The sequence below is a fragment of the Octopus bimaculoides genome, chromosome 25 (assembly GCF_046866305.1).
Source record: "Octopus bimaculoides isolate indiv1 chromosome 25, ASM4686630v1, whole genome shotgun sequence".
Lineage (NCBI taxonomy): Eukaryota > Metazoa > Mollusca > Cephalopoda > Octopoda > Octopodidae > Octopus > Octopus bimaculoides.
Genome location: NC_142952.1, coordinates 21,036,132 through 21,061,530, shown reverse-complemented (window position 1 = coordinate 21,061,530; position 25,399 = coordinate 21,036,132). Strand labels below are relative to the sequence as shown.

General features: G+C 38.8%; 1 protein-coding gene across 2 annotated transcripts in view; it reads left to right on the top strand.

Moving 5' to 3' along the window:
• Nucleotides 1–25,399, top strand: part of LOC106879737 (ras-related protein Rab-5A-like) — a 92,990-nt gene that overhangs the window by 45,078 nt on the left and 22,513 nt on the right. The window contains exon 6 of one of the 2 annotated variants that reach the window (XM_089341989.1): nt 10,441–10,559. In XM_089341989.1, coding sequence (XP_089198115.1) covers nt 10,441–10,559 — 119 coding nt within the window. Of the gene's footprint in view, nt 1–8,106; nt 8,667–10,440; nt 10,560–25,399 lie in introns of those variants that run through there. The other variant, XM_089341990.1, reaches the window with a different exon arrangement.

Below are 25,399 nucleotides of genomic sequence, written 5' to 3'. Positions count from 1 at the left end.
AAGACAGCCTAAAGGTATCACTGAAGGCCTTCAACATTGACCCGTCATCATGGGAGCAGACTGCTTTAGATAGGACCAAGTGGCGGGCTGCTGTTCACAACGGTGCCCCGCCAATATGAAAGTGACAGGAAAGCTGCTGCAGAGAAGTGCAGGCAGAACAGAAAGAACAATGCTTTGAAGCTCCCGGCACCTGCTACCATTCCCTGTCCCTACTGCAGCAGACCTTTCCAAGCGCGGATTGGGCTTATCAACCATCTCCGCACTCACCAATGTTGACCTCCCCACCCCCCTCTAGGATGATCAGATGGTCCTTGTCGTTCCGACGAACAACCATACCTGAAATACATCATCAGTTAAAGTCTGCTTTCCATGCTGGCATGGGTTAGATGCTTTGACAAGAGCTGGCTAGGCTGAAGACTGCACCAGACTTCTGTGTCTGTTTTGGCAAGGTTTTTATGGCTGGATGCAAAGTGAGGTCAGTTTTGGTATGGGTTTTACAGCTGGATGCATTTCCAAATACCAACTACTTTACAGTGTGGACTGGCTGCTTTTTATATGGCACCAGCACTGGCAGGGTCACCAAGGAGCATTGGAGGAGGTGATCTTGTACCAGATGATGAAAGATTAGAGTGTGACAGAGAGACAGAAACAAGTGTCTTGCTGTAGAGGAGGTATATGGTTACCCGGTTAGAGAAAGTGATCGAGAATGTAGACAGAAACAGTAGTGCTGCTGTAGAGGAGATACAAGGTTGCCCATCTAGGGGATCAGAACTGTTTATTATCCTGCCAAACAACCTCAGAGATTTGTGAGGTGTAAATGTGAAGAACTTCAATAAGTATCTGGACAAATTTGTATTTGAAATCCCAGATGAACCTACATCGCAGTAGGAGGCACAAAGAAAAACTCTGTCCAGCTTGCTTCTTCATTGAAACCAGTATAGAAAGGAGACCCAAACACTGAAAGGTGGTGCTCCAGCATGGCCCCAACCTTCAGCTAAAGCCAGTAAGAGAATAAAAGAATGTAATGAACTAACAAATCTCTTTACAAACCAGCAATCAATATTCCTTGTGAACTAACCAACGACTTCACTGTGAACTAACATGAACTTCACTCGACTCTGAACTCTGAACCTTTGAACTCACTTGGATTGTTACTATTTATACTTTACCCAGACCAGTCTACCACTCACAAGTGGGCGTCATAACTCTCATCCTATTTTTTTTCTAAGCTGTTGTATCTTTTAACGTAATATTGTTCATTGCACACAGCACTTTTTCTTTTCATTGTACTAAGCACTCGTTTTTTTGTTTTTTTTTTAAATCTGATATCTTTTTCGTTTAGGTATTACCAGATATTCAGTTTGTTTTCATTTTCTGAAGCTAGTCCTATGGGGTTCAATCTCTCTCGGTGCTGGCACTTCAAACATATTATAGAAGACTTCCATTGCTATTACCCTCCATTCTTCTGTTTGTTTCGTCTTTAACTGGTTAATGTGTCTCTTATGTTCCAAATGTTGTTCTGTAATTAAATACATCATGTTATCTAATCTTTTGATTACACAGACATCCTCCCAACCTTCTTTACCAGTTTTGTAATTTTTAAATCTACTACTTCGAAATATTTTGTAATATTTCTTGTATTTCCGTCAAATGTATTTTTTGTCTTTCATTTATATGTATTTTTTCCTGGCAATAATTTATCGAAGATCGATTTTATTTTACGCACAAACATTCACTCTGCTGGTAACTTTCCTGAATTAGTATTCGGATTTGGCGTTATTCTATATACTTTCAAAAGTTTCGTTAGTGCCTTGTCATTATCTAGCTGGTTCCTAGCTTTTCTTAGAGCTCTTTCGAATGTGTTGACAAATCTTAATACCTGCCCATTTGATCTTTATGGCATGTATTTTGCAGAAATTTCTTAATTCATATCCTGTGAATTGTGTTCCATTATCTGAAGCTAACATGCCTGGAACACCATATCAAGCAAAGAACTTGAGTAGGAACTTGGTACTATTACTCTCTGTGCTTAGGACATTGTCGCATAGTGAGAAATTATTTGAATTTGTATTTTTTATTATGCTTATTTTTCAATGTTTCTTTCATTCTTGTAAAGTAAATTTCTTTGCAGATTTCATTTTTATATCTTGCGCTGTCACTGGCAGTTTCTGGATTATATTATACACAATAATTCTTACTTCATTTTCTGACTGCAATGACACTATCATGGTCTCTTATAGCGGTTCCATGCTCTTGGGAATTAGCCTTGGTAAGCAGTCTGCATGACCAATTTTCTTCAATAGAATATACTGCATCTTAAAATTGTAGTTCAGCAATATTGTATGCCAGCATTGTAGTTGGTTTCCTGTATGGGTAGGCAATCCTTTCTTTGATCCAAAAATTGATAGTACTGGCCAATGGACTGTTCATAACAAAAAACTTATACCATGTAGAATTTTGTGAAATTTTTTACCGCAAAAATAATTGATAGAGCTTCCTTTTTGACTATACTTTCTTTTATGCTGCTATCAGCGAACACGAAGCATGAACATTTGGCTTCATATTTCAATCTTTATACTTGTGTAGCAAGACTGCTCCTATTCCATACTTCGAAGCATCAGTTGCTACAACAATGTCCATTCTCGGATCGAAATGCATTTGTGATAAGTCAGAAATTAGTATTTTCTTTGTTTTCAAATGTGTTTTGGCAGTTTACTGACCAATTCCATTTTACTCCTTGTTTTAGTAAACCATTTAATGGTGCTCTCAATTATTGTAAATTAGAAATGTACTGTTGATAGTAATTTACTTGGCCAAGGAAAGCTTGTAATGTCAGTATATTTATTGGAGGAGGCATATTCTTGATTGTGTCTGCCCTTGACAAGTCAGGACGTCTTCCATTCATATCTATGATTTGACTTAGCTATTTGATTTTAGGCAAAAAAAGTTCACATTTTTCTTCACTAAGTATGAAATCATGATCCTTAATTCTTTTAAAGATGCACTTCACATGTTTGATATGCTCATTCTACAATTTGCTTTTGATTAACACATCATCAATGTAAGGAATAGCAACTTGACAGTCTGCCAACATCGCATCCATCATCTGTTGGAATATTGTGGGTGTTACTTTCAGTCCAAAAGGTGGTCTGTTGTATTTGTATAGATCACTGTGTGTCGTCGTCATCATCGTTTAGCGTCCGTTTTCCATGCTGGCATGGGTTGGACGGTTCGACTGGGGTTTGGAAAGTCAGGAGGCTGCACTAGGCACCAGTCTGATCTGGCAATGTTTCTACAGCTGAATGCCCTTCCTAACGCCAACCACTCCGAGAGTGTAATGGGTACTTTTTACGTGCCACTGGCACAGGGGCCAGAGGGGGCTGGCATCAACAACGATCAGATAGTACTTTTTACGTACCACTGGCATGGGAGCCAGAGAGGGCTGGCATCGACCATGTTTGGATGGTGCTTTTACATGCCACTGGCACAGGGGTCAGAGGGGGCTGGCATCGACCACGTTTGAATGGTGCTTTTACGTGCCACTGGCACGGGAGCCAGTCAAGGCAGTGTTGGCATCAGCCACATTCGGATGGTGCTTTTTACGTGCCACCAGCACAGAAGCCAGTCGGAGCAAGGGGTCTGGCATTGACCATGTTTGGATGGTGCTTTTTACATGCCACCAGCACGGGGACCAGAACTACAATTTCCATTTGATTGTGATTTGATTTTATTTTGATGCCAATGTACTTGACTCAATAGGTCTCCTCAAACATGGCATGTTGGCCTACACTCTAAGAGTACACTGGTGTAGATTATAGCTGTGATCTCACTTTATTTGCTGGGTCTTCTCAGTCACAGCATATCTCCAGAGGTCTCAGTCTTTCATCATTTCCTCTTTGAGGCCCAACATTCAATGGTCATGCTTCATCACTTCATCCCATGTCTTCCTGGGTCTCCTTCTACCCCAGATTCCTTCCACTGTTTGGGAGTGGCACTTCTTCACACAGCTCACCTCATCCACCTGTAGTAAATGACCATACCAATGCAAACATCTCTCTTGCACACCACATCTGATGCTTCTTATGTCCAACATTTCTCTCAGGACACTTATACTCTGTCGTCTGTGCACACTGACATTGCACATCCAGTGGATCATGCTAGCTTCATTTTTTTGAGCCTACACATGTCATCAGCAGTCACAGCTCATGTTTCACTGCTATGAAGCATGGCAGTTTGTACACATGCATCATACAATCTACCTTTCACTCTGAGCTAGAGACCCTTTGTCACCAGTATGAGTAGAAGCAGTCTGAACTTTGCCCAGGCAACACTTATTCTAGTGGTAACGCTCTCTGAGCATCCATCCCCACTACTGACTTGGTCCCCTAGGTAGTGGAGACTATCAACTACTTCTAGTTTCTCCCCTTGGTATGTGATGGAATCTGTTTTCTGAGTATCTGTGGTGTTTATTGACCCTGTGCATCTGCTGCAGACGAAAGCTATCTTCCCAGTTAATCTTCCTTTGATGTTGCTGCATCTCTTATGCGTCCATAGCTTACACTGGGTACATCTTATGGAGTTTCTACCTACAACTTTTCTACAGTTCGAGCAGGGCCATCTACCTGAAGGGGTGTGTGATTTGTTTGCCTTCCTACTTACTAGGACTTTGGTCTTTGCGACATTGATTTTAAGGACCTTCAACTCAAAACCTTGCTTCCACACTTGGAATTTCTTCTCTAGTTCTGGTAGTGATTCTGCATAGAGGAGCTCCCAGGGACAACCTGTCTTGAATTCCTTTGTTATTACCTGGAGGACTATAATAAATAAGAAGGGGCTGTGGGCTGATCCTTGGTGGACCCCTACTTTTACTCAGAATTCTTCACTATACTCATTGCCAACCCTAACCTTTCTAACAGCATCTCTGTATAGAGCCTGTACAGCCCTTATGAATCATTCGTCAATACCCAGCTTCTGCATCGCCCACCAGATAAGGGATTGGGGGACCCTGTCAAAGGTTTTCACCAAGTCCACAAAAGCCAAGTATAGGGATTTATCTTTGGATAAGTATTTCTCCTGCAGTTTCCACATCAGGAATATAGCATTAGTGGTGCTTCTACCTGGTACAAAACTGAACTGCATCGCATCTATGCAGACTCTCTCCCTAATTAGTTGGGCTATGACATTCTCCGTGTTCTTCATCACCTGATCCAGCAGTTTGATACATCTGTAGTTATGTCTATCACCTTTACCCTTGTAGCAGTTGACTATGGTGCGCTATGCCAGTCATTGGGTATGACTCCGTCATGAACTCCCTGGTTTACAATGCAGGTGACTAGGCCGTAGCCCTCACCACTAGATGTTTTAAGCATCTCAGCAGTGATTCCAGATGGGCCAGGGCTTTTCCTGGCTTCATACCTTTCATTGCTTTACCTACCTGGGTGCTGTCTGTTTGGATAGCCGGTCCCTCTACTGGGTCAACATTTGGCAGGCTCTCCTCCTTCCATTCATTCTCCACATTTAGCAGTCTTTCATAATGGCTTCTCCAAGCCTCTTTCTTTTCCGAATCATTAAAAGCAAGTGCATCATCATCCATGCGGACACATTTTGCTCCTGTAACATCACAGTTTTGTCTCACACACTGTCTTACAATCCAAAATACTTCAGTTCTTTGGCCTTCATGTTGCTGGACATTGGAAAACGTCTTCTTTTCTGCTTCTCCCTTGGCTATGTATACCTGTTGTCCAGCCTCCCTTCTGGCTATCTGGTACAGTTCCCCGCTACCCCGACTCTTCCAGGCTTTGCAGCCTGTTTCTTTGCTCTAATGGCTTTGTCTACCATATTGTTCCACCACCACATTACTCTTGGTCTGGAAGGGACTTTGCAGCATCCGCAGACTTGGTCTGTGGCATTCAGTAAGCTGTCCCATAGGAATTTCCAGCTACCTTCTATGTCCAAGTTCTGTAGCTCCTCATCTCCTCCCTCTCATCAAATTTCTTGATGAGTATGTCCCTAAATCTCTGTGAAGGGTTCTTAAGCTTCCAAATCCATTTTTTTTTTCTGGATTGGTCTGCTTCTTGGCATCCTTCTGGCCTCAAGTCTAAAGTCACTAACGATTAGTCTATGCTGGGAAGTACATTCTTCATCTGGGAGGGTCTTTGTATTTAAGAATAACCCTGCGTCCCACTGTCTGGTGAGAATGAAATCAATTTGGCTAGTAGAGTCACCTGATTGATTGGTTATCAGGTAGTTGTCTGGCTTCCTGAAGTTAGTGTTGCAGATTAAAAAGGTTACATGTATCACAGAACTCCAGTTGCCTAGTTCCCTCTTCGTTTCGGGAGCCAATACCGTAGCCCCCGTGTACACCAGTGAAGATACCAGATTGCCATCCAACATGTTCATGTTCACCGTTAACAGCTTTGAGCATCTTTTATCTACTTTGATTTGTAGATATGCATCAGACAGATCGAGTTTTGAAAATATCTTTCTCCATTTAGTTTTGTAAAAATATCTTCTGGGATTGGTAGTGGATAATGGTTCATTTTTAAACAGTCATTTAAACTGGTCAAAAAATTGGCACACAACCTAATTTTGTTATTTTTCTTTTTTATACATATAGCCAGAGCTGCATATTTCATGTGATCCACTTTTTCAATGATTCCATTTTTTTTTGCAATATGTCCAACTCATCGTCCACTTGCTTTATTGCCACAAAAGGCACTTTCCTATTAGGCTTGAACACAGGTGTAATGTTATCATCTAATTCAAAACACGCTACACTCTTTGTGCATAGACCTACAGGGGTTGGACAAAATAATGGAAACACCGAGCATCATAGCATCATAATTTTGAAATATCTATAAAACCATCAAAAGCTTGTTTATTTTTGTTTTTTCATTTATTATTAGGGTTGCTTAGTATGTTTTGCTAAAATTGCTGTTTCTTTTCACATATCAGAAAAAGGTAATTAAAATTCATTAAAATGATAGATCTATTGGACTTTCAAAGAGGTCAAATTGTTGGTGCTTGTATGGCATGTGCTAGCCTAACGAAAACAGCCAAAATGTTTGGTGTATCAAGAAGTACTGTCTTGAAAGTAATGACAACCTTTGAGAAAGAGAGAAAAACCTCCCTGTTGATACAAAACTCCGGAAGAAAACCAAAACTTTCAGATAGAGACCCTCGGACTCTTACACGAATTGTTAGAAAAGATTACAAAATTACAGCTCCCAAAATTACTGTAGAACTTAATGACCACCTCAAGAATCCAGTTTCCACAAAAACTGTTCACCAGGGGCTGCACAAAGCCAGATTTCACGGGAGGGCTGCAATCAGAAAACCACTACTTTCAAAAACAAACATTGCAAAGTGTTTAGAGTGGGGTAAAAACCTACAGAATTGGTCCCTAGAGCAGTAGAAGAATGTTATTTTTTCAGACGAGTTATTTCCAACCACTGGCCGAGTATACATGTGGAGACAGCCAAAAGAAGCATTTGACCCAGACTACCTTCAACCAACTGTTAAACATGGAGGAGGATCCATGATGATCTGGTGGGCTATATATTGGAAATCCACTGTCCCAATGGTTTCCCTTCGTGGCAGAATTAATAGTCAAGACTATTTAGGCATTTTATCTGATCAAATTCATCCTATGGTTGTGGAACTGTTAACGGAGGGAAATGCAATCTTTCAGGATGATAATGCACCAATTCACACAGCTAAAGTTGTTACTGAATGGCCTAAGGAATATCCTAATGAAGTTCAACATCTTTTCTGTCTACCACAGTCCCCAGATCTCAATATTATTGAACATTCATGGTGCATTTTAGAAAAACAAGGAGTTTATATCCTCCACCAGCATTACTACAAGAACTGGAGACTGTTTTAACTGAAGAATGGACAAAAATTCCTTTGGAAACAATTCAAATTTTGTATAAGTCCATACCTCATAGAATTCAAGCTGCAATTACTGCCAAAGGTGGTACTAACCCATATTAAAATAAATTTGTTTGAAATTGTATGATGTTTCCATTATTTTGTCCAACCTCTGTAGTTTGTCCAAGAATTCTTGCAGAAACATTTAAAAAAATTTTCTCTTTAACACTTCAGATGGACAAAAGTTGGGTTCATCACTACCAGCCTGAAACCAAAGAACAATCAAAGCAGTGGAAGCACACAATTTCTCTTACCCCAAAGAAGGCCAGGGTCATTCCTTCAGCTGGCAAGGTCATGGTGTCAGTTTTTTTGGATTCTCAAGTTGTCTTGCTGATCGATTACCTTGTAAAGGGTCACACCATGACAGGGCTGTATTATTCTCAGTTACTGAAACACCTCTGAGAAGCAATCAAAGGAAAAGGCCAGGAATGCTCACCAGAGGAGTCCTTTTTCATCACGACAATGCTCCAGCCCACACCTCAGTGGTTGCCATGGCAACAATTCGTGATTGTGGATACGAACTTGATCCCCATCTGCTTTATTCACCACCCTCAGACTTTCATCTATTCTCAAAAATGAAAAAAGCCCTGGCTAGTCGCCATTTTGCCAGTGACAATGACGTCATAGACGCTGTAGGAATTTCTTGGAGTCTCAAACAAAAGAGTTCCTCTACGCCGGGATAATGGCGCTTCAGCACCACTGGAGAAAGTGTTCAGCCATCAAGAGGGACTATGTTGAAAAATAAATCATCAGCAGTCTTGTACTATGTTTTATTTTTTGGGGGCTCAAAACCTTTCATACACCCCTTGTATATATGTGTATATATATATATATATATATATATATATATATATATATATATATATATATATATATATGTATATATATATATGTGTGTGTGTGTGTATATATATATATTTACACATAAATGAGAATGTATGTCTGTGTGTGTGCGTGTGTCTGTGTGAATCCCTAAAACTCCAGAACTACACAACCAATTTCATTCAAATTTTACACATTTCTTACTTAGGGTCCCGATTGTGTTTTAGTCAAAAAATGTTTAACTTCTTGCATAGTTCGAGCCCACAGCAACATCATATCTCCTCCACTATTTAACTATTACATATCAAAAGTGAAACAAAAACACTCATGTCAAATACTTTCTCTTTAAAAATGAAACCTTTCCACTATTTCAGTATCAAAACTGAAACGATCACATTTTGATACTGTAATGACAGATACTTTCACTTTCATGGTTTCATTTTCATACTGAATCTACTATGGTGAAACTATACTCACACATATCTACAGGCATACATACATATATACATACATACATGCATATATATATCTGCACAAATGTATCTATATACATGTATATATATATATATAGAGAGAGAGAAAGACACAGAGAGATGTATATGTATACATGTATGCATATAGATGTATATGTACACGTATATGTATATATATATATATAGATATAAATCTATATGTATACATATGTGTAGATGTATATATATAGATGTACATGTAATATGTACACATATACACACATATATACATGCGTACAGATATCTATACATATATACACACACATACACATGCACACAGACACACACATACACATGCACACAGACACACACATTAGTCATTTGTTTTTTATCCAAAACTACATCAAAAGTACTGAAGGGATCTTTATGAAATTTGGAAATTATATTCTATGCATAATGGCCATAACCCCAATGAAAATTCATATATTTTTGCTGTTGATGAAATTTTAACCATACATATTACACACAAATAAAGTAATATTTCTAAAATTTCTCATTTTTCCTAAGCAAAGACGAATACAGTTGTACTATTGGAACCTATAGGGTCACCCGAACATAATAGATGAGCATTATTTGTAATTCAACGGTACAACAAGGCTTTGGTTGACCTGAGGCTACAGTAGAAGATACTTGCTCAAGGTGCCATGCAGTGGGACTGAACCCGGAACCATGTGGTTGGGAAGCAAGCTTCTTACCACACAGCTATGCCTGCACCTATGTATACACACACACACACAAATATGCATCAACTTTGGCAACAACTATAGAATAGATACTATTTTAAGATTTCCTGAATATATAAAACTGCAGTATATCCTGTTTAAATTCTTATGAAGGTTTATAGAATATGCAATAAAATTCTTCTAAATTAGAATTTTAAGAAAGTGAGGATTATGCTGATGGTCAGGAAGAGTGATTATGAAACGAAAGGAAAGGTATCTGTATTTTTATGTAATGATGTTTTTATTTTAACATCTTTATACTAAATTGTAAGATAGGATAATGCACACTGTGTATTATGGCTACCTTTGTTAGCCATAATTCATTTCATGATTAAGAGTTATTGTGTAAATCGGTTTCAATTTTGTAAGATTTTCAAGTACATATATGTACAATACACACACATTGATACACACACATATATATGCATGCATTTTCCTCTTTATCTTCTCAGCTCAAAAGTTACCTCCAACTTCATGTGAAGAAGTAGAAGCTGGCAATGACTCTTCTTCGAAGCCTGTATCTGACTCAACCAGCAAAACATCAAAGAAAAGTGGTTGCAATCTATCCTGAGTAAGGGGTTTTTTTTCTTGTTTTCTCTAGCTTTTTTTTTACATCTTTTTTTTTTTACTTGTTTCAATCATTAGGCTGCGATCATGGTAGGGTATCACTTTGAAAGATTTGGGTTGAACAAAGCAACTCCAGTACTTATTTTGTTAAGTTTGTTGCTTCCTTGTTTCTTAGTTTTTTATCACAACCTATCAAAGGTGATGACAATGTCGGTCCAAGACATTCATTATTCTCTGCCTCCAGCACATTGTTTCTCATGGGAGTAGACATGGCTAACAATGCCAAAATGACATAGGCAGATCTTGTGGCAATGAGGTCTCTGAAAGGGATCCCAAATAACAGCTGCAGAGGGTTGATGATGTCTCCTCCACTCTTCATGCAGTCTCCTACATTCATAGCATCTTTTACCTAACTAATAGAAACAAACCAGTACCATTTGTCAAGTGGTGGTGGTGGTGATGGACAAACAGAAACAAAAAGACACATACACGTGTGTGTGTGTGTGTGTGTGTGTGTGTGTGCATGTCTCTCTGCTGGTGACAAGGGGCCTCTCACTCAGAGTAAAAGGCAGACTGTATGACGCATGTGTACGAACAGCCATGCTTCATGGCAGTGAAACATGGGCTATGACTGCTGAGGACATGCATAGGCTAGCAAGGAATGAAGCCACTATGTTCCGATGGATGTGTAATGTCAGTGTGCATACTAGGCAGAGTATTAGTACCTTGAGAGAAAAGTTGAACTTACGAAGCATCAGTTGTGGTGCGCAAGAGAGACGATTACGCTGGTATGGTCATGTAGCGAGAATGGATGAAGATAGCTGTGTGAAAAAGTGCCACACCCTAGCAGTTGAGGGAACCTGTGGAAGAGGTAGGGCCAGGAAGACCTGGGATGAGGTGGTGAGGCACAACCTTTGAACATTGGGCCTCACCGAGGTGATGACTTCTGATCGAGATCTTTGGAAATATGCTATGCGTGAGAAGACCCGGCAAGCCAAGTGAGACCTAGATCTAAGGCCTCAGCCAGTCCACTTATGCGTACCTTCCTTCATTGGACACTAAACTCCATTTGCGAAGACCTGTTGAGGCAAGTGAAATCGAAATCGAGTTAGATTGGACACTAAACTCCACTTGCGAAGACCTGTTGAGGCAAGTGAAATCGAAATAGAGTTAAATTCGACGACTGGCACCCATGCCAACGTCATCTCCTTCATTGGACACAAAACTCAGCTTGCGAAAACTTGTTGGGGCAAGCGAAAGCGAAATCGTGATGGCACCTGTGCCCAGCGTCGCCCTTCTGGCACTTGTGCCTGCGGCATGTGTAAGGACTTTCGAGCGAGATTGCTGCCAATGCCCCTGGACTGGCTCTTGTGCGGGTGGCACATAAAATACACCATTTTGAGCGTGGCCGTTGCTAGTACTGCCTGACTGGCCTTCGTGCCAGTGGCACATAAAAGCACCCATTACACTCTCTGAGTGGTTGGCGTTAGGTGGGGCATTCAGTCGTAGAAACTCTGCCAAATCAGATTGGAGCCTGGTGTAGCCATCTGGTTTCATCAGTCCTCAGTCAAATCGTCCAACCCATGCTAGCATGGAAAGCGGACGTTAAACAACGACAATGATGATGATGATGATATATATAATTAAGATTCAGTTGAATTAGATATTTAAGTTGAGGCACCAAGTCAGTTTGAAGTTACATGAATACAAAGCAAATAAATAACAAGGATGTCCAGGTATCAGTGCATTACGGCTGTTTCAAGCAGCTCCATTTAATCGATCAATGAAAACATTACATTAATTTGAAATAAGTCGCTCTCCTCGAAAGCAGACGACCACATAGATTTCCAACATACAGGATACACCATTATATTTTTCAGCAAAGTTCTCATCAGTACTAGATACTAAAATAATTACATTGCTTCTCTTTGCAATTTGTGAGGCAGAATGAATTTAGGGCAAAGAAATACTATAATTTAGGGTGGCAGAAGAAAATAATGGAGGTCAAGAAAGAGGAATGGTGATATAGCTACATTCATCTTTATCCTTATTACATTCAAAAGACTCAATATAGCATGTTGTCTACAACCCCTTAGAGTTAAATCCATTGGGAATTGACAGTTAAGTTCTTGTTGTTGGTGATAAATTAATTAATGTCAGATATTCTCCCCTACCCCTATTTTACTGGGACCATAAAACTAGCCGTATCTACATAAAAGAATATGTCTCAGAAATTACTAGTAAGATAATGATATATAGAGAAGAGATGATAACCAAAAGAGGTAGGACAGGGGTGACTTAATATATATGATCATCAAATACAAAGGGCCTAAATTGGAAAACAAAAGAGGTCACAATGAGATCTAAGTGTGGTAATTAAAAGTACGGGGAAAGATGTGTAGTCGAACTTAGCAAAATTTATGTTTGAGGAATTTCAACCATGTTTCGTGGTCTGTTACCACAACAGCTCTTTTATAGGATCTAGTTAGCTCAAGACATCATCAGGAGGAACCACGTCCGGTTTCGGCCCCTACTCCTCTACCGTTTTGATGTGGCAGGGCCCCCTTTTCGGAAGTCTCTTCAGCTCTGGTGTTGGGTGCATGTCTTCTTTCTTCTATTCCCTGGCCTCTTCAATGCAGCATCAACGAGTGTCAGCGTCCGACTGACCGTCTTGTCAAATTCCCCTTTTTATACCTGCTACTAGGCTCCAGCAGGCTGCCCAGCAAGTTGTCACGTGACACTGTCTAAATTTCCCGCTGCTAGGGTCCAGTAGGCAGCCCTGGCAAGTTGTCACGTGACACTCTCTAAACTTTAACTGACAATGGAGGGCACGTAATTTTAGCCCACGCATGCTCTAACTGAGACAGTCACCTGTCAATCAGCGAAGCCACTTCAATGTCAGCCTGTCTCACCTAGTGATGTTATTTTCCTGCCGGCATGTTATGACTTTCAAGCCATATTTGGTCTTCCCACTTCAGCCATATATAGAAGCTGGCTTTTTTGACCGCCTCCTGTATCCTCCTTATCAGTTTTCTCAGTTGTGAGCTTGAAAACGCAAATCTTCTTTTGAATAGCGTTGTCATTTTTCTTTCAATGAAGCCACTAGCCTGTCGAGTATTACCATCTGGCAGTGGGCTGCCAGATGGTAGTACTCGACAGTCCATCCCTGTTCTCTGCACTCTTCGATTAGTTTCTCGTATCTCTTCTTTCGTTTCTCTGCATTGTCGATGTTTTCTTCCCATGGTACTGTCAGTTGTAGCAAGATTCCTATTCTCCGTTCTGTGTGCCATATGACTAAGTCTGGTCTTTTTGTCGTTTTTATAAGTGGAAAAATTACTAGACTTCCCAAATCCATGGCCAGCTCCCAGTATCCCTTCCATCTTTCGCCTATCTCGTATATTTTATTTGGAAGCCTGATCTTATGTCCTTTTCCCTCCTTCTGGAAGTATATTTTCTTGCGTTTTTCCACTTTGGGGTACTCTCCCCTATTGTATCCCTCGATCTTCTTGAGTGCTGTGCTTATGACATCGAGGACTTGATTATTGCGCCATGTATACCTTTCTAGTGCTAGTCTGCAGCTTGACAGAACATGTCTCACCGTCGATTTCTCTCCGCATCCACATTCATCGGTTGTTTTTATGTTCCATCGGACTAAGTTCGCCGGTGAGGGTAGAACGTCAAAGGTAGACTTGATCAGGAAGGCTGTTCTTGCTTGTTCCCAAGCCCAAAGTTCCTTCCATGAGATTCTGCGACTGACCACGTATTTCTCCCATCTCAGGCACTGCCCCTGTTGACTACATTGCACCAAATGTACATTCCGCCTTTCTTACTTCGTGTACCACTGCCTCTTTCATCTCTTTTATACTGCTCTTGCAAAATGGCCTGAAATCGCGCATCCCTAGGCCGGCTCTTGCTTCTTGCGTTGTTCCAACTATATCGGCATGTCTTAGTATTCCGATCGCCCTGTTTACTGCCTCTTCCGCATTCCATTTCCTCCCTGTTCGTACCTTTGGAGGGTTTTCTCGGATGCTCTGATCTTTTGAATACCTTAGCATCATTACTGTCCTCGCCTTTCCTGCTTTATATTCTTTGGTGATCGATGTTATTGGTAGTTGCAGCACGGGTTTTCCATATAGTGCAGTTGTATTCAGTGGTTTCGGCAGACCAAGCCATTTTCTGATAAACACACTGCATCTTTGTTCTATCCTCAAGGCTATTTCGTACGTTTGCAATGGCCACATTATCCTTGGGTACAGTCCAAATTGCAGTATCCAACATTTGAATTTTCCCAGCAGCGTTGTTCTGTCAATTGCCTTTAATCCTTGTTCTACTAACTCGTGTGTCTCTTTCCCTTGCTTCTTATCATTTAATAAGTCTCTATACCATCTGCCGAGACTCTTTACTGGTTGTTCTTTCACTGTTGGTATGTCTTCGCCTCCTATCCTGAATTTCACTTCTTCTTGCACTCCTTTCACGAAAGCCACGCTTCGAGAGTTTTTGGCTTTGAATTTCATTCTTGCCCATCCTATCAGTTCATCCAACCGCTCTAACGTTCCCTCTGCTGCTTCTCTACTTTCCGATAGTAGAGTGACGTCGTCCATAAAAGCCCTTAATGCTGTCTTTATAGCAGCTTTCTCACAGTTTGTTGACCTTAGTAACATCTTCATGACTAGCACGAATAAGATGACTGATATCGGGCATCCGGCTGCATTACCTACTTCTAGCCGTTGCCACTCCGTTGTGAACTCTCCTGCTGTAAATCTCATCCTCATGTTGTCATAGTAGGACATGAGCATTCGTTGAACATCTTTTGGAAACCAAAAGAAGTCCATCGCTGCTCTGATTATTCGTGCTAGTCATGGACATGTTACTAAGGTGAACAAACAGAAAAACACATATATACATATACATAAATATATATATATATTCATAAATATATATACATACACATTTATATATACTTACTAATTTATATAGACAAATCACACACACTCACATATATACTTATACCCATATATATACACATATACATAAGTACATACATAAATATACATATACATACATATACACAAAAACACTCATATATATATATATATATATATATACACACAAATAAAAATTCACACAAATAAATATATAAAGAAGGAATATTATAAAACAAAACCACACTCACACACTCACTCACACACAATATATATAAATATACATCTATACACACAAATACATATATTTATACATACATGTAAATACAAATATATACTCAACATACACAAACATATACATACACCTAAAAATATACATACATACTAACACATATAGACTAAAACACGCACACTCATATATATACATATACTCATACATATACACTTACCAATATGTATATAAAAAAAAACACACATATACACAACCAATCATATATATATATATATATACACACAGACTTAAATACTCCCACATATTAAAAAAAAACCATTAGCTAAAGTTTTTATATAAATAAAGTAGTTTATGTCTACATTTTATTTTTCGTTCATCAAAAGAATTAAGTAAATGATTATCCTTATGAAATAATATCTCTTTAAATTCATTATTACATAAATTACAAAAGTTATTACCTATATGATAGGATTTTGCTTTACAAACTATCTCCCATTTTAAAATATAGTTAATATTTTTAGATTTAAGTTCCCAAATATATTTACTGAGGCCAGTAGAATTAATCAAATTTCTATTTTTAAATGAGTGCATATGTTGAGCCACTCTTAATTTAATTTTATTAGAAGTCGATCCTATATAAATCTTATTTAAATTATAACCATTATGTTTATTCGCATTCAATAACTTCACTATACTTTTATACACTACATCTTTCAAATTACATTTATTATTAAAATTACATTTAATTTTATCTAAACATGTACAATTAATTATATCCTGGTCAACATTATTATTATTAATATTATTATTAGAATAATTATTAAATTTAAATTTATAATACTTATTTAACTTAAATCTATTAAAAGAAGAGATAATATTAGCAACATTATTAGTAGTAGAATAACCTACACCAAAATTATTTGTAGAAAATATATAATGATATTTTTTATTATCTCTAAGGAATAAATCAATAACTTTTAAAATTTCATTAATAATGTTAGTTTTAACTTGAACGCCGTATGGAATAATTAGCCAGAGTTTGTTCTTATTATAGATATAGAATTTATTATTGAAATTATAAATTTATTATTATCATTAACAAAATTAAAATTATATTTAAAATTGTTTACATTAAAATTAAGTTTATGTTTAGGTAATTTATTATCATAATACCTATTATTCTTATTATTATCTAAGAAGACATTATCACGAGTATAAAAGTTATGTTTATTAAAAAGGTCTTTACTATTATAATTATTAGTACTAAAATTATAAAAATATTTCGGATTATTAAAAAATTTTATATCATTTGTATATCCTGCCTCTTGAAGGGCTTTATTGTAATAAGGTGCATGTTTTTCAAAGATCTCTATATTCGAAGATAGTAAAGATATTCTCTTACCTATAGTAAATGTTAATGATTTTTTAATTGAGGGTGGGTGATTGCTTTTCGCATGAATGTATTTAATATTTTCATTAATCTTATGGTAAGGTTAGGTATTACCAGTAGATAAGTTAAAATTAGCATCTAAATAATTAACGTTATAGTACTCATTATAAATAGTAATCTTTAAACCATTTCTTTTAAAAAAACTATATATTCTCTTCTTATATAATTCTAGTTTTCTATTAGTGCAATTTTTAGTAAGTAATAAAAGGTCATCCCTATATAAACCACCCTCCAATTTTAAGTTTTCAAGTTCAAGTTCAGATAATAAATACATACCTACTAAATCAGTTACCTGTGCTGAATATATGTATATATATATATATATATATATATATTTATTTATTTATTATATATGTATATATATATATATTATATATGTATCTCGACTTTGCAAAGTCCTTTGATAAAGTTGATCATGGAATGATATATCACAAACTGCGTGATCCTGGCATAGTTGGAAAGTTGGGAGAATGGCTTCATGACTTTCTAAAGGATAGAAGTCAGGTAGTAGTAGCCAATGACACGCAAATAGTGAGCGGTGTTCCGCAAGGCACGGTTTTGGGACCACTACTGTTCATAATGGCCCTCTCAGACATGCCGTCAGCCACACAGAGAGCCACGGTCACAAGTTATGCAGATGATACAAAAGTCTCACAGGTAATACAGAACCCTGAAGACACTATGCACCTGCAATGTGAGCTGGATGAAATATACAAGTGGGCTGAAAAGAATAACATGCAGTTTAATACTGAAAAGTTTCAAGCCTTGTGCTATCAGCATGCAAAACTAAATGCAATACCCATTAAATACACTGGACCTGGAGGGACTGCAATCCCAGAGGCAGAGACAGTGCGAGACCTGGGCATTTACATGAGTAATAATGCAGGCGACTGACCAGATGGATTCTTAGGACTTTTAGAACAAGAGATCAGGAAACCATGATGGTCTTCTGGAGGCCACTTGTTTTAAGCCACTTTGACTATTGCTCTCATTTATGGTCAGCAACCAGTGTCAAATTAATCTCAGAACTTGAGACAATCCAACGAAGCTACACGAAGTAGATAGCCTCTATGCAGCATATAAGCTATTGGGAAAGACTCAAGAGATTAAGACTCTGTTCCTTAGAGCGTAGCCGAGAAAGATATGCCATAATATACATCTGGAAGATCCTGGAAGGACTTGTCCCAAACTTTGGCATCGAAAGTTACACAAATAAAGGAACTGCACGCCATTGCATAGTGCCAAGGACTCCAAGTTTGCCATCAAGATGTAGGACAAGATACTGCAATAGCCTGGGCTTCAGAGGTCCACAGCTCTTCAATATCCTCCCGAAGGACCTGGGAGACCTGCATGCGGTGGATGTAGGTGTCTTCAAGATGAGGCTGGACCTCTTCCTATCAGGTGTCAGAGATGAACCAACTTCACGGCAGGAGGTGCAGATGAGAGCAGCTGCATCAAATTCTCTCATGCACCAAATGTCAATTCGTGAAGTAAAATTGTGTAGCAACACCAAATGGCGGTGCCCCAGCATGGCCTCAGCTCATGAGCTGAAACTAGATAAAATAAAATAAAATGAATATATATATATATCATATATGTATATATATGTATATGTATATATATATATATATATATATATATATATATATATTCCGACGCTACTCTATCTCTTTCTCTTTCTCTTTCCCTTTCTCTTCCTCTATCAATTTTTACCCCTTTCGTCTTTCCTCTGTTACTACTACGTATCTCTTTTTCCCCCCTCGTACTTCCTCCCTTTGTTTCTCCCTCTACCACTCTCTCTCTCTTCCCCTTACACTGGCATGGTCACATGCTTCCGGTCAATAATCCTTTTCTTCCTTGGCTATCGCTGAGCAAACACGCGAACTTACTTCGTCCTCACTTTCAAGTTCGTGCCTCACAGCGTTCATACACACATAATTTTTCCCGTCTGGCCATACAGCCTTTTCTGTTTGTTTTCCTGTCTTGTTTTTTGTCCGCCATTACATTCCTCCATGGCAAGGTTTAATTTGTGTATACAAATTTAATTTGCGGTCCATGGGAAGAGGCGTTTTAACGATGCGTCCTACCCAGCTCTTCGAAACGCCGGTGTTAAAACGGGGGTAGCTGATGAAGGAAAATGTTCTCTATGTGTGTTTTCTTGTCTACGTTTTGTTTGTAATGTCCTGTACCCAGATATGCACTTATACATACAGGTGGATGTCAGTATGCACATACCTGTACGTATATATGCATATACTCATTTACTATTTGTATATATATATATATATATATATATATATATATATTATATATGTATATATATATTTTATATATATATATATATATATATATATATATATTATATATGTATATATATATATTATATATTATATATGTATATATATATATTATGTGTATGTATATATATATATATATATTATATGTATGTATATATATATATATTATATATGTACATATATATATATTATATATGTACATATATATATATTATATATGTATATATATATATATATTATATATGTACATATATATATATTATTTTCTAAGCTTCTTAAATTCATGCTACGTATATATTCTATTCACCTAGATTTCATTGCTCTTTTAAAAATTACGATTTATGCATTGTTGTCTCTCAAATATTTAAAATCTACGATTAAGAGGCCTATCTCCTCGCTGACGGTACCTACCCACCCCTACCCATTTTCCTTTATTCAAAAATTCTTATCGCTCCTTTAAAATTATGGCTTTTAAGTGTTGATTTCTCAGCCCAAGAATTACAGTGTGATGTGCTGCTTGACTGGTCCCCCCCTCACTCTCTCTCTTTATATATATATATATATATATATATATATGATGATGATGATGATGATGATCTTTTCTCCCGCCATGCCTCTGTCTACCCCTCCATCCTCTCTAAATCAGTCCCTCTCCCTCTCTCTCTCTCTCTCTCTCTCTCGTAGTTTTTCCTTAAGGTTTTCAGGTTCTGGGTATATATAAATGAGAAATCCATTCTAAATTATCTCAATCCCTTCTCCGCTGACATACTACGACAAAGTCTCCAAGATGCAGATAAGATAGAGATTTTTTATTTATTTACGGCCTCAAACATCTCATACCTTTCGCGCTTTAGTCTGCCCTCTATTATTTATCTTGTTTCTCTCCATGAAATTCAATTGAATTCAGTTTTTGTCTTAAATTCATACTTATTCATTTTCTAAGCTTCCTAAATTCATGTTACATATATATTCTATTCACCTAGATTTCATTGCTCTTTTAAAAATTACGATTTATGCATTGTTGTCTCTCAAATATTTAAAATCTACGATTAAGAGGCCTATCTCCTCGCTGATGGTACACCCGCCCTCCCACCCCCTCCACCGGAAGTGCATTCCTCTGTCATCCTGTCATCCTCGGCTGTCTCCCGGAACCCATCTAGTGGCCTTGGCCATCCTCTCCCCAACCTTTGGTTAGAGCATTAAGTTTGAGTAATGTTTGCAGGTTGTAGGTACTGTTTTGCTTATGAATTCTTCCAATTGCAAGTTTTCTTTTCAGGTACACGACACTGCTTCCCACTTTCCCAGGCTACAGGCCCACACCCCCAACACCCATACTGTTAGGATTGGCACTCTCAACGTCGGCACGCTGAAAGGTAGATCTGGTGAAATTGTTGAGATGCTTGAACGGAGACGTGTAGATATGTGCTGCATCCAGGAAGTAAGATGGAGAGGAGGTTCTGCGAGGTTCCTCACAGGCAAAGAACACAGGTACAAGATTTTCTGGGCAGGGAACACTGACAGGGTCGGGGGCGTAGGAATACTTCTAGCGGAGAAATGGGTGGATAAGGTAATCGAGGTCGTTAGAGTAAGTGACAGAGTACTTAAGATCAGACTAGTGCTTCATCATAGATTAGCTACTGTCATCTCAGCCTATGCACCTCAACCGGGGCTACCAGATGGTCTGAAAGACCAATTCTATGACACCCTCTTGCAAACTACCTCGTCGACGAGTGACAGGGACCTTCTCTTTGTGGCTGGAGACTTCAATGGCCATGTCGAACGTCGTGCTGGAGGCTTCCATGGCATACATGGAGGCTATGGCTTCGGTTCCCGCAACGAGGAGGGAACCAGACTGCTGGAGTTCTGTGATGCAACCTATCTTATGGTCTGCAATACCAACTTCAGGAAACCTGCCAGTCACCTAGTCACCTACCGCTCCGGCAGACACTCTAGCCAAATCGACTACATCCTCACCAGAAATAGGGAAAGAGGGCGGCTTATAAATGCCAAAACCTACCCTGGCGAAGAATGTACCCCACAACATAGATTAGTAGTTAGCGACTTTGGGATCAAGGCAAAATGGGTGCCCAGAATTAGACCGGCTTGGAGGAGAAAGGTGTGGAAGCTTAAAGACCCTGCAAATGGACAGAGACTTAGAGACAAGTTACTTGAAGCATTTAACGAAATAGAAGGGGATATAGCATCATACAACGTGGAACACAATTAGAGATTTCTGCGGGACAACCTGTTGAAAGCCACCGACCAGATTTGTGGGTGGTGTAAGGTCCCCTCCCGACCCAGAGTAACGTGGTGGTGGAACAAGGAGGTAGACAGGGCTATTAGACAAAAGAAACAGGCTTGGAAGGACTGGAAGAACGGTGGTAGCAGGGAATTGTACCAATGTGCCAGAAGGGAGGCTAGGCAACAGGTTTATTTAGCCAGAGGGGAAGCAGATAAGAAAAGATTTGCCAATGTTCTGCGCCGTGAGGACCAAAGACTCGAGGTATTTCGTGTTACAAGACAGTGTAGGAGAGAGAATAGTGATGTTGTAGGAGAGAAATGTGTTCGCATGGATGATGGTACACTTGCACTAAATGAGGATGCAAAGAAAGAGGTCTGGAGATGCCACTACGATAGATTGCTTAATAAAGAGGAAGAGAGCCTGCCGTATGTCGACCCAATAGAGGGACCAGCTATCCGAGTTGATAGTACCAGGGTAGATAAAGCAATTAAGAGTATGAAGACCGGGAAAGCCCCCGGCCCATCAGGAATCACTGCAGAGATGCTCAAAATATCTGGCAGTGTTGGCTATAGCCTAGTCACCCGTATTACGAACCAGGTGATACACGAATGAGTCATACCCAATGACTGGTGTAGCAGCATCATAGTCAACTGCTACAAAGGTAAAGGTGATGCCAAAGATACAAATAATTACAGAGGCATCAAGCTGTTAGATCAGGTTATGAAAGTTACAGAGAGGGTCATAGCCCAACTAATTAGGGAGGGAATCAATTTAGATGAGATGCAGTTTGGGTTTGTGCCAGGTAAAAGCACTACTGATGCCTTATTTCTAGTGAGACAGCTGCAGGAGAAATACCTAGCTAAGGATAAACCTCTGTACCTGGCTTTCGTTGACATGGAGAAAGCCTTTGACAGGGTCCCCCGATCCCTTATCTGGTGGTCAATGAGGAAACTTGGGATAGAAGAATGGTTAGTGAGAGCTGTGCGAGCCATGTACAGAGATGCTGCCAGTAAGGTGAGGGTTGGAAATGAGTACAGCAATGAATTCCGGGTAGAGGTAGGGGTCCACTAAGGTTCCGCCCTCAGCCCCCTCTTATTTATCATAGTCCTCCAGGCAATCACAGAGGAGTTCAAGACAGGTTGCCCCTGGGAGCTCCTCTGTGCTGATGACCTTGCCCTAATTGCGGAGTCACTATCAGAACTAGAGGAGAAGTTTCAGGTGTGGAAGCAAGGTCTAGAATTGAAGGGCCTTAGAGTCAACCCAGCTAAAACCAAAATCTTAATAAGTTGGAAGGTAGATAAAACACAAACCCCTTCAGGTAGATGGCTCTGCTCAGTATGTAGAAAAGGAGTAGGTAGTAACTCTATAAGATGTACCCGGTGCAAGCTATGGACACATAAGAGGTGCAGCAACATCAAAGGCAGGTTAACTAGCAAGTTAGTTTTTGTTTGTGGCAGATATTCAGGTGCAATAAAGACTGTAAACAAACAGGAAACAACTTCTATCTCATTCCAGGGTGAAAAACTAGAGGTAGTCAATGTGAATACCCGTCAGAGTGTAAGTATCTTGAGAGAAAAGCTGAACATTAGAAGCATCAGTTGTGGTGTGCAAGAGAGACGATTGCGCTGGTATGGACATGTGGTGAGAATGGATGAGGATAGCTGCGTGAAAAAGTGCCACACCCTAACAGTTGAGGGAACCCGTGGAAGAGGTAGGCCCAGGAAGACCTCTGCTGAGGTGGTGAGGCAAGACCTTCGTACATTGGGCCTCACCGAAGCGATGACTACTGACCGAGACCTTTGGAAATGTGCTGTGCGTGAGAAGACCCGGCAAGCCAAGTAAGATCGTTGCCAGTGCCCCTGGACTGGCTCTTGTGCGGGTGGCACATGAGATGCACCATTTTGAGCGTGGCCGTTGCCAGTACCGCCTGACTGGCTCCCGTAGGATTTTCGAGTGAGATCGTTGCCAGTGCCCCTGGACTGGCTTGTGCGGGTGGCACATAAAAGACCTCATTTCGAGCATGGCCGTTTTCGTGCGGGTGACACGTAAAAGCACCCACTACACTCTCTGAGTGGTTGGCTTTAGGAAGGGCATCCAGCTGTAGAAACTCTGCCAAATTAGATTGGAGCCTGGTGTTGCCATCCGGTTTCACCAGTCCTCAGTCAAATCATCCAACCCATGCTAGCATGGAAAGCGGACGTTAAACGATGATGATGATGTATATATATATATATATATATTATATATGTATATATATATTATATATGTATGTATATATATTATATGTGTATATATGTATATATATATGTATATATATATGTATATATATGTTTATATATATTACTAGCAGAAATACCCGGCTTTGCCCGGGTTAAAGAGAATAATGAAATCTAAAAACGCCGTCTAGACTACGCAACCCTCAACTGTTAGTAGCTACGATACCATATTTCTACATTAATAACTCTCCAATCCATGCCAGCATGGAACATAGTCATTAAGTGGAATGCCAGTCTCTCATCTAGGAGGGCCTTGAAATCAATGTTACCAACTGGGGACTATGTGTGTCGTAGTGATAATAAAAAGACCCAAAGGAGGTTTGCAACGAAATAATTTTACTCAACACTTTGCAAGTGAATCAGTGGAGGCAAAGATGCGTCTCATTTACTTGACAATTTATGCACCACATTGCAGAAATCACAATGAATGTATATCTGAAAGGGTAGTCTTACACTGTTGTACCGTTGAATTACAAATAATGCTCATCTGTTATGTTCAGGTTAAAATTTCATCAACATCAAAAATATATGAATTTTCATGGGAGTTATGGCCGTTATACATAGAATATAATTTCCAAATTTCATAAAGATCCGTTCAGTACTTTTGACGTAGTTTTGGATAAGAAAACAAATGACTAATGTGTGTGTTTGTGTGTGATGGGTGTATATATGTATAAATATCTGTATGCATGTATATATATATATATATGTGTACATATTACATGTACATCTATATATATATATATATATATATACATCTACACATGTGTATACATATACATGTATGCATATAGATCTATATCTATATATACATATATCTATGCATATACGTGTACATATACATGTATATGTATACATATACATCTCTTTCTCTCTCTTTCTCTGAAAGTATCTGTCATTACAGTATCGAAATGTGATTGTTTCAGTTAGTAGAATAGTTTCATTTTTAAAGTGAAAGTATTTGACATGAGTGTTTTTGTTTCACTTTGGACACGTAATATTTAAATAGTGGAGGAGATATTATGTTGTCGTGGGCTCGAACTCTGCAAGAAGTAAAAATTTTTTTTGACTAAAACTCAACTGGAACCCTAAGTAAGGCATCTGTAAAATTTGAATGAAATTGGTTGCGTAGTTCTCGGGTTTTAGGGATTCACACACACAGACAGACAGACAGACATACACACATTCTCATTTTTATATATATAGATATATGTATATAAATATATATTATATATGTATATATATATATATATATATATATATATATATATATATATATGTATGTATATATATATATATATATATATATATATATATATATATATATGTATATATGTATATATATATATATATATATATATATATATATGAGTGGCTGTGTGGTAAGTAGCTTGCTAGGTGTAGGAGTGGCTGTGTGGTAAGTAG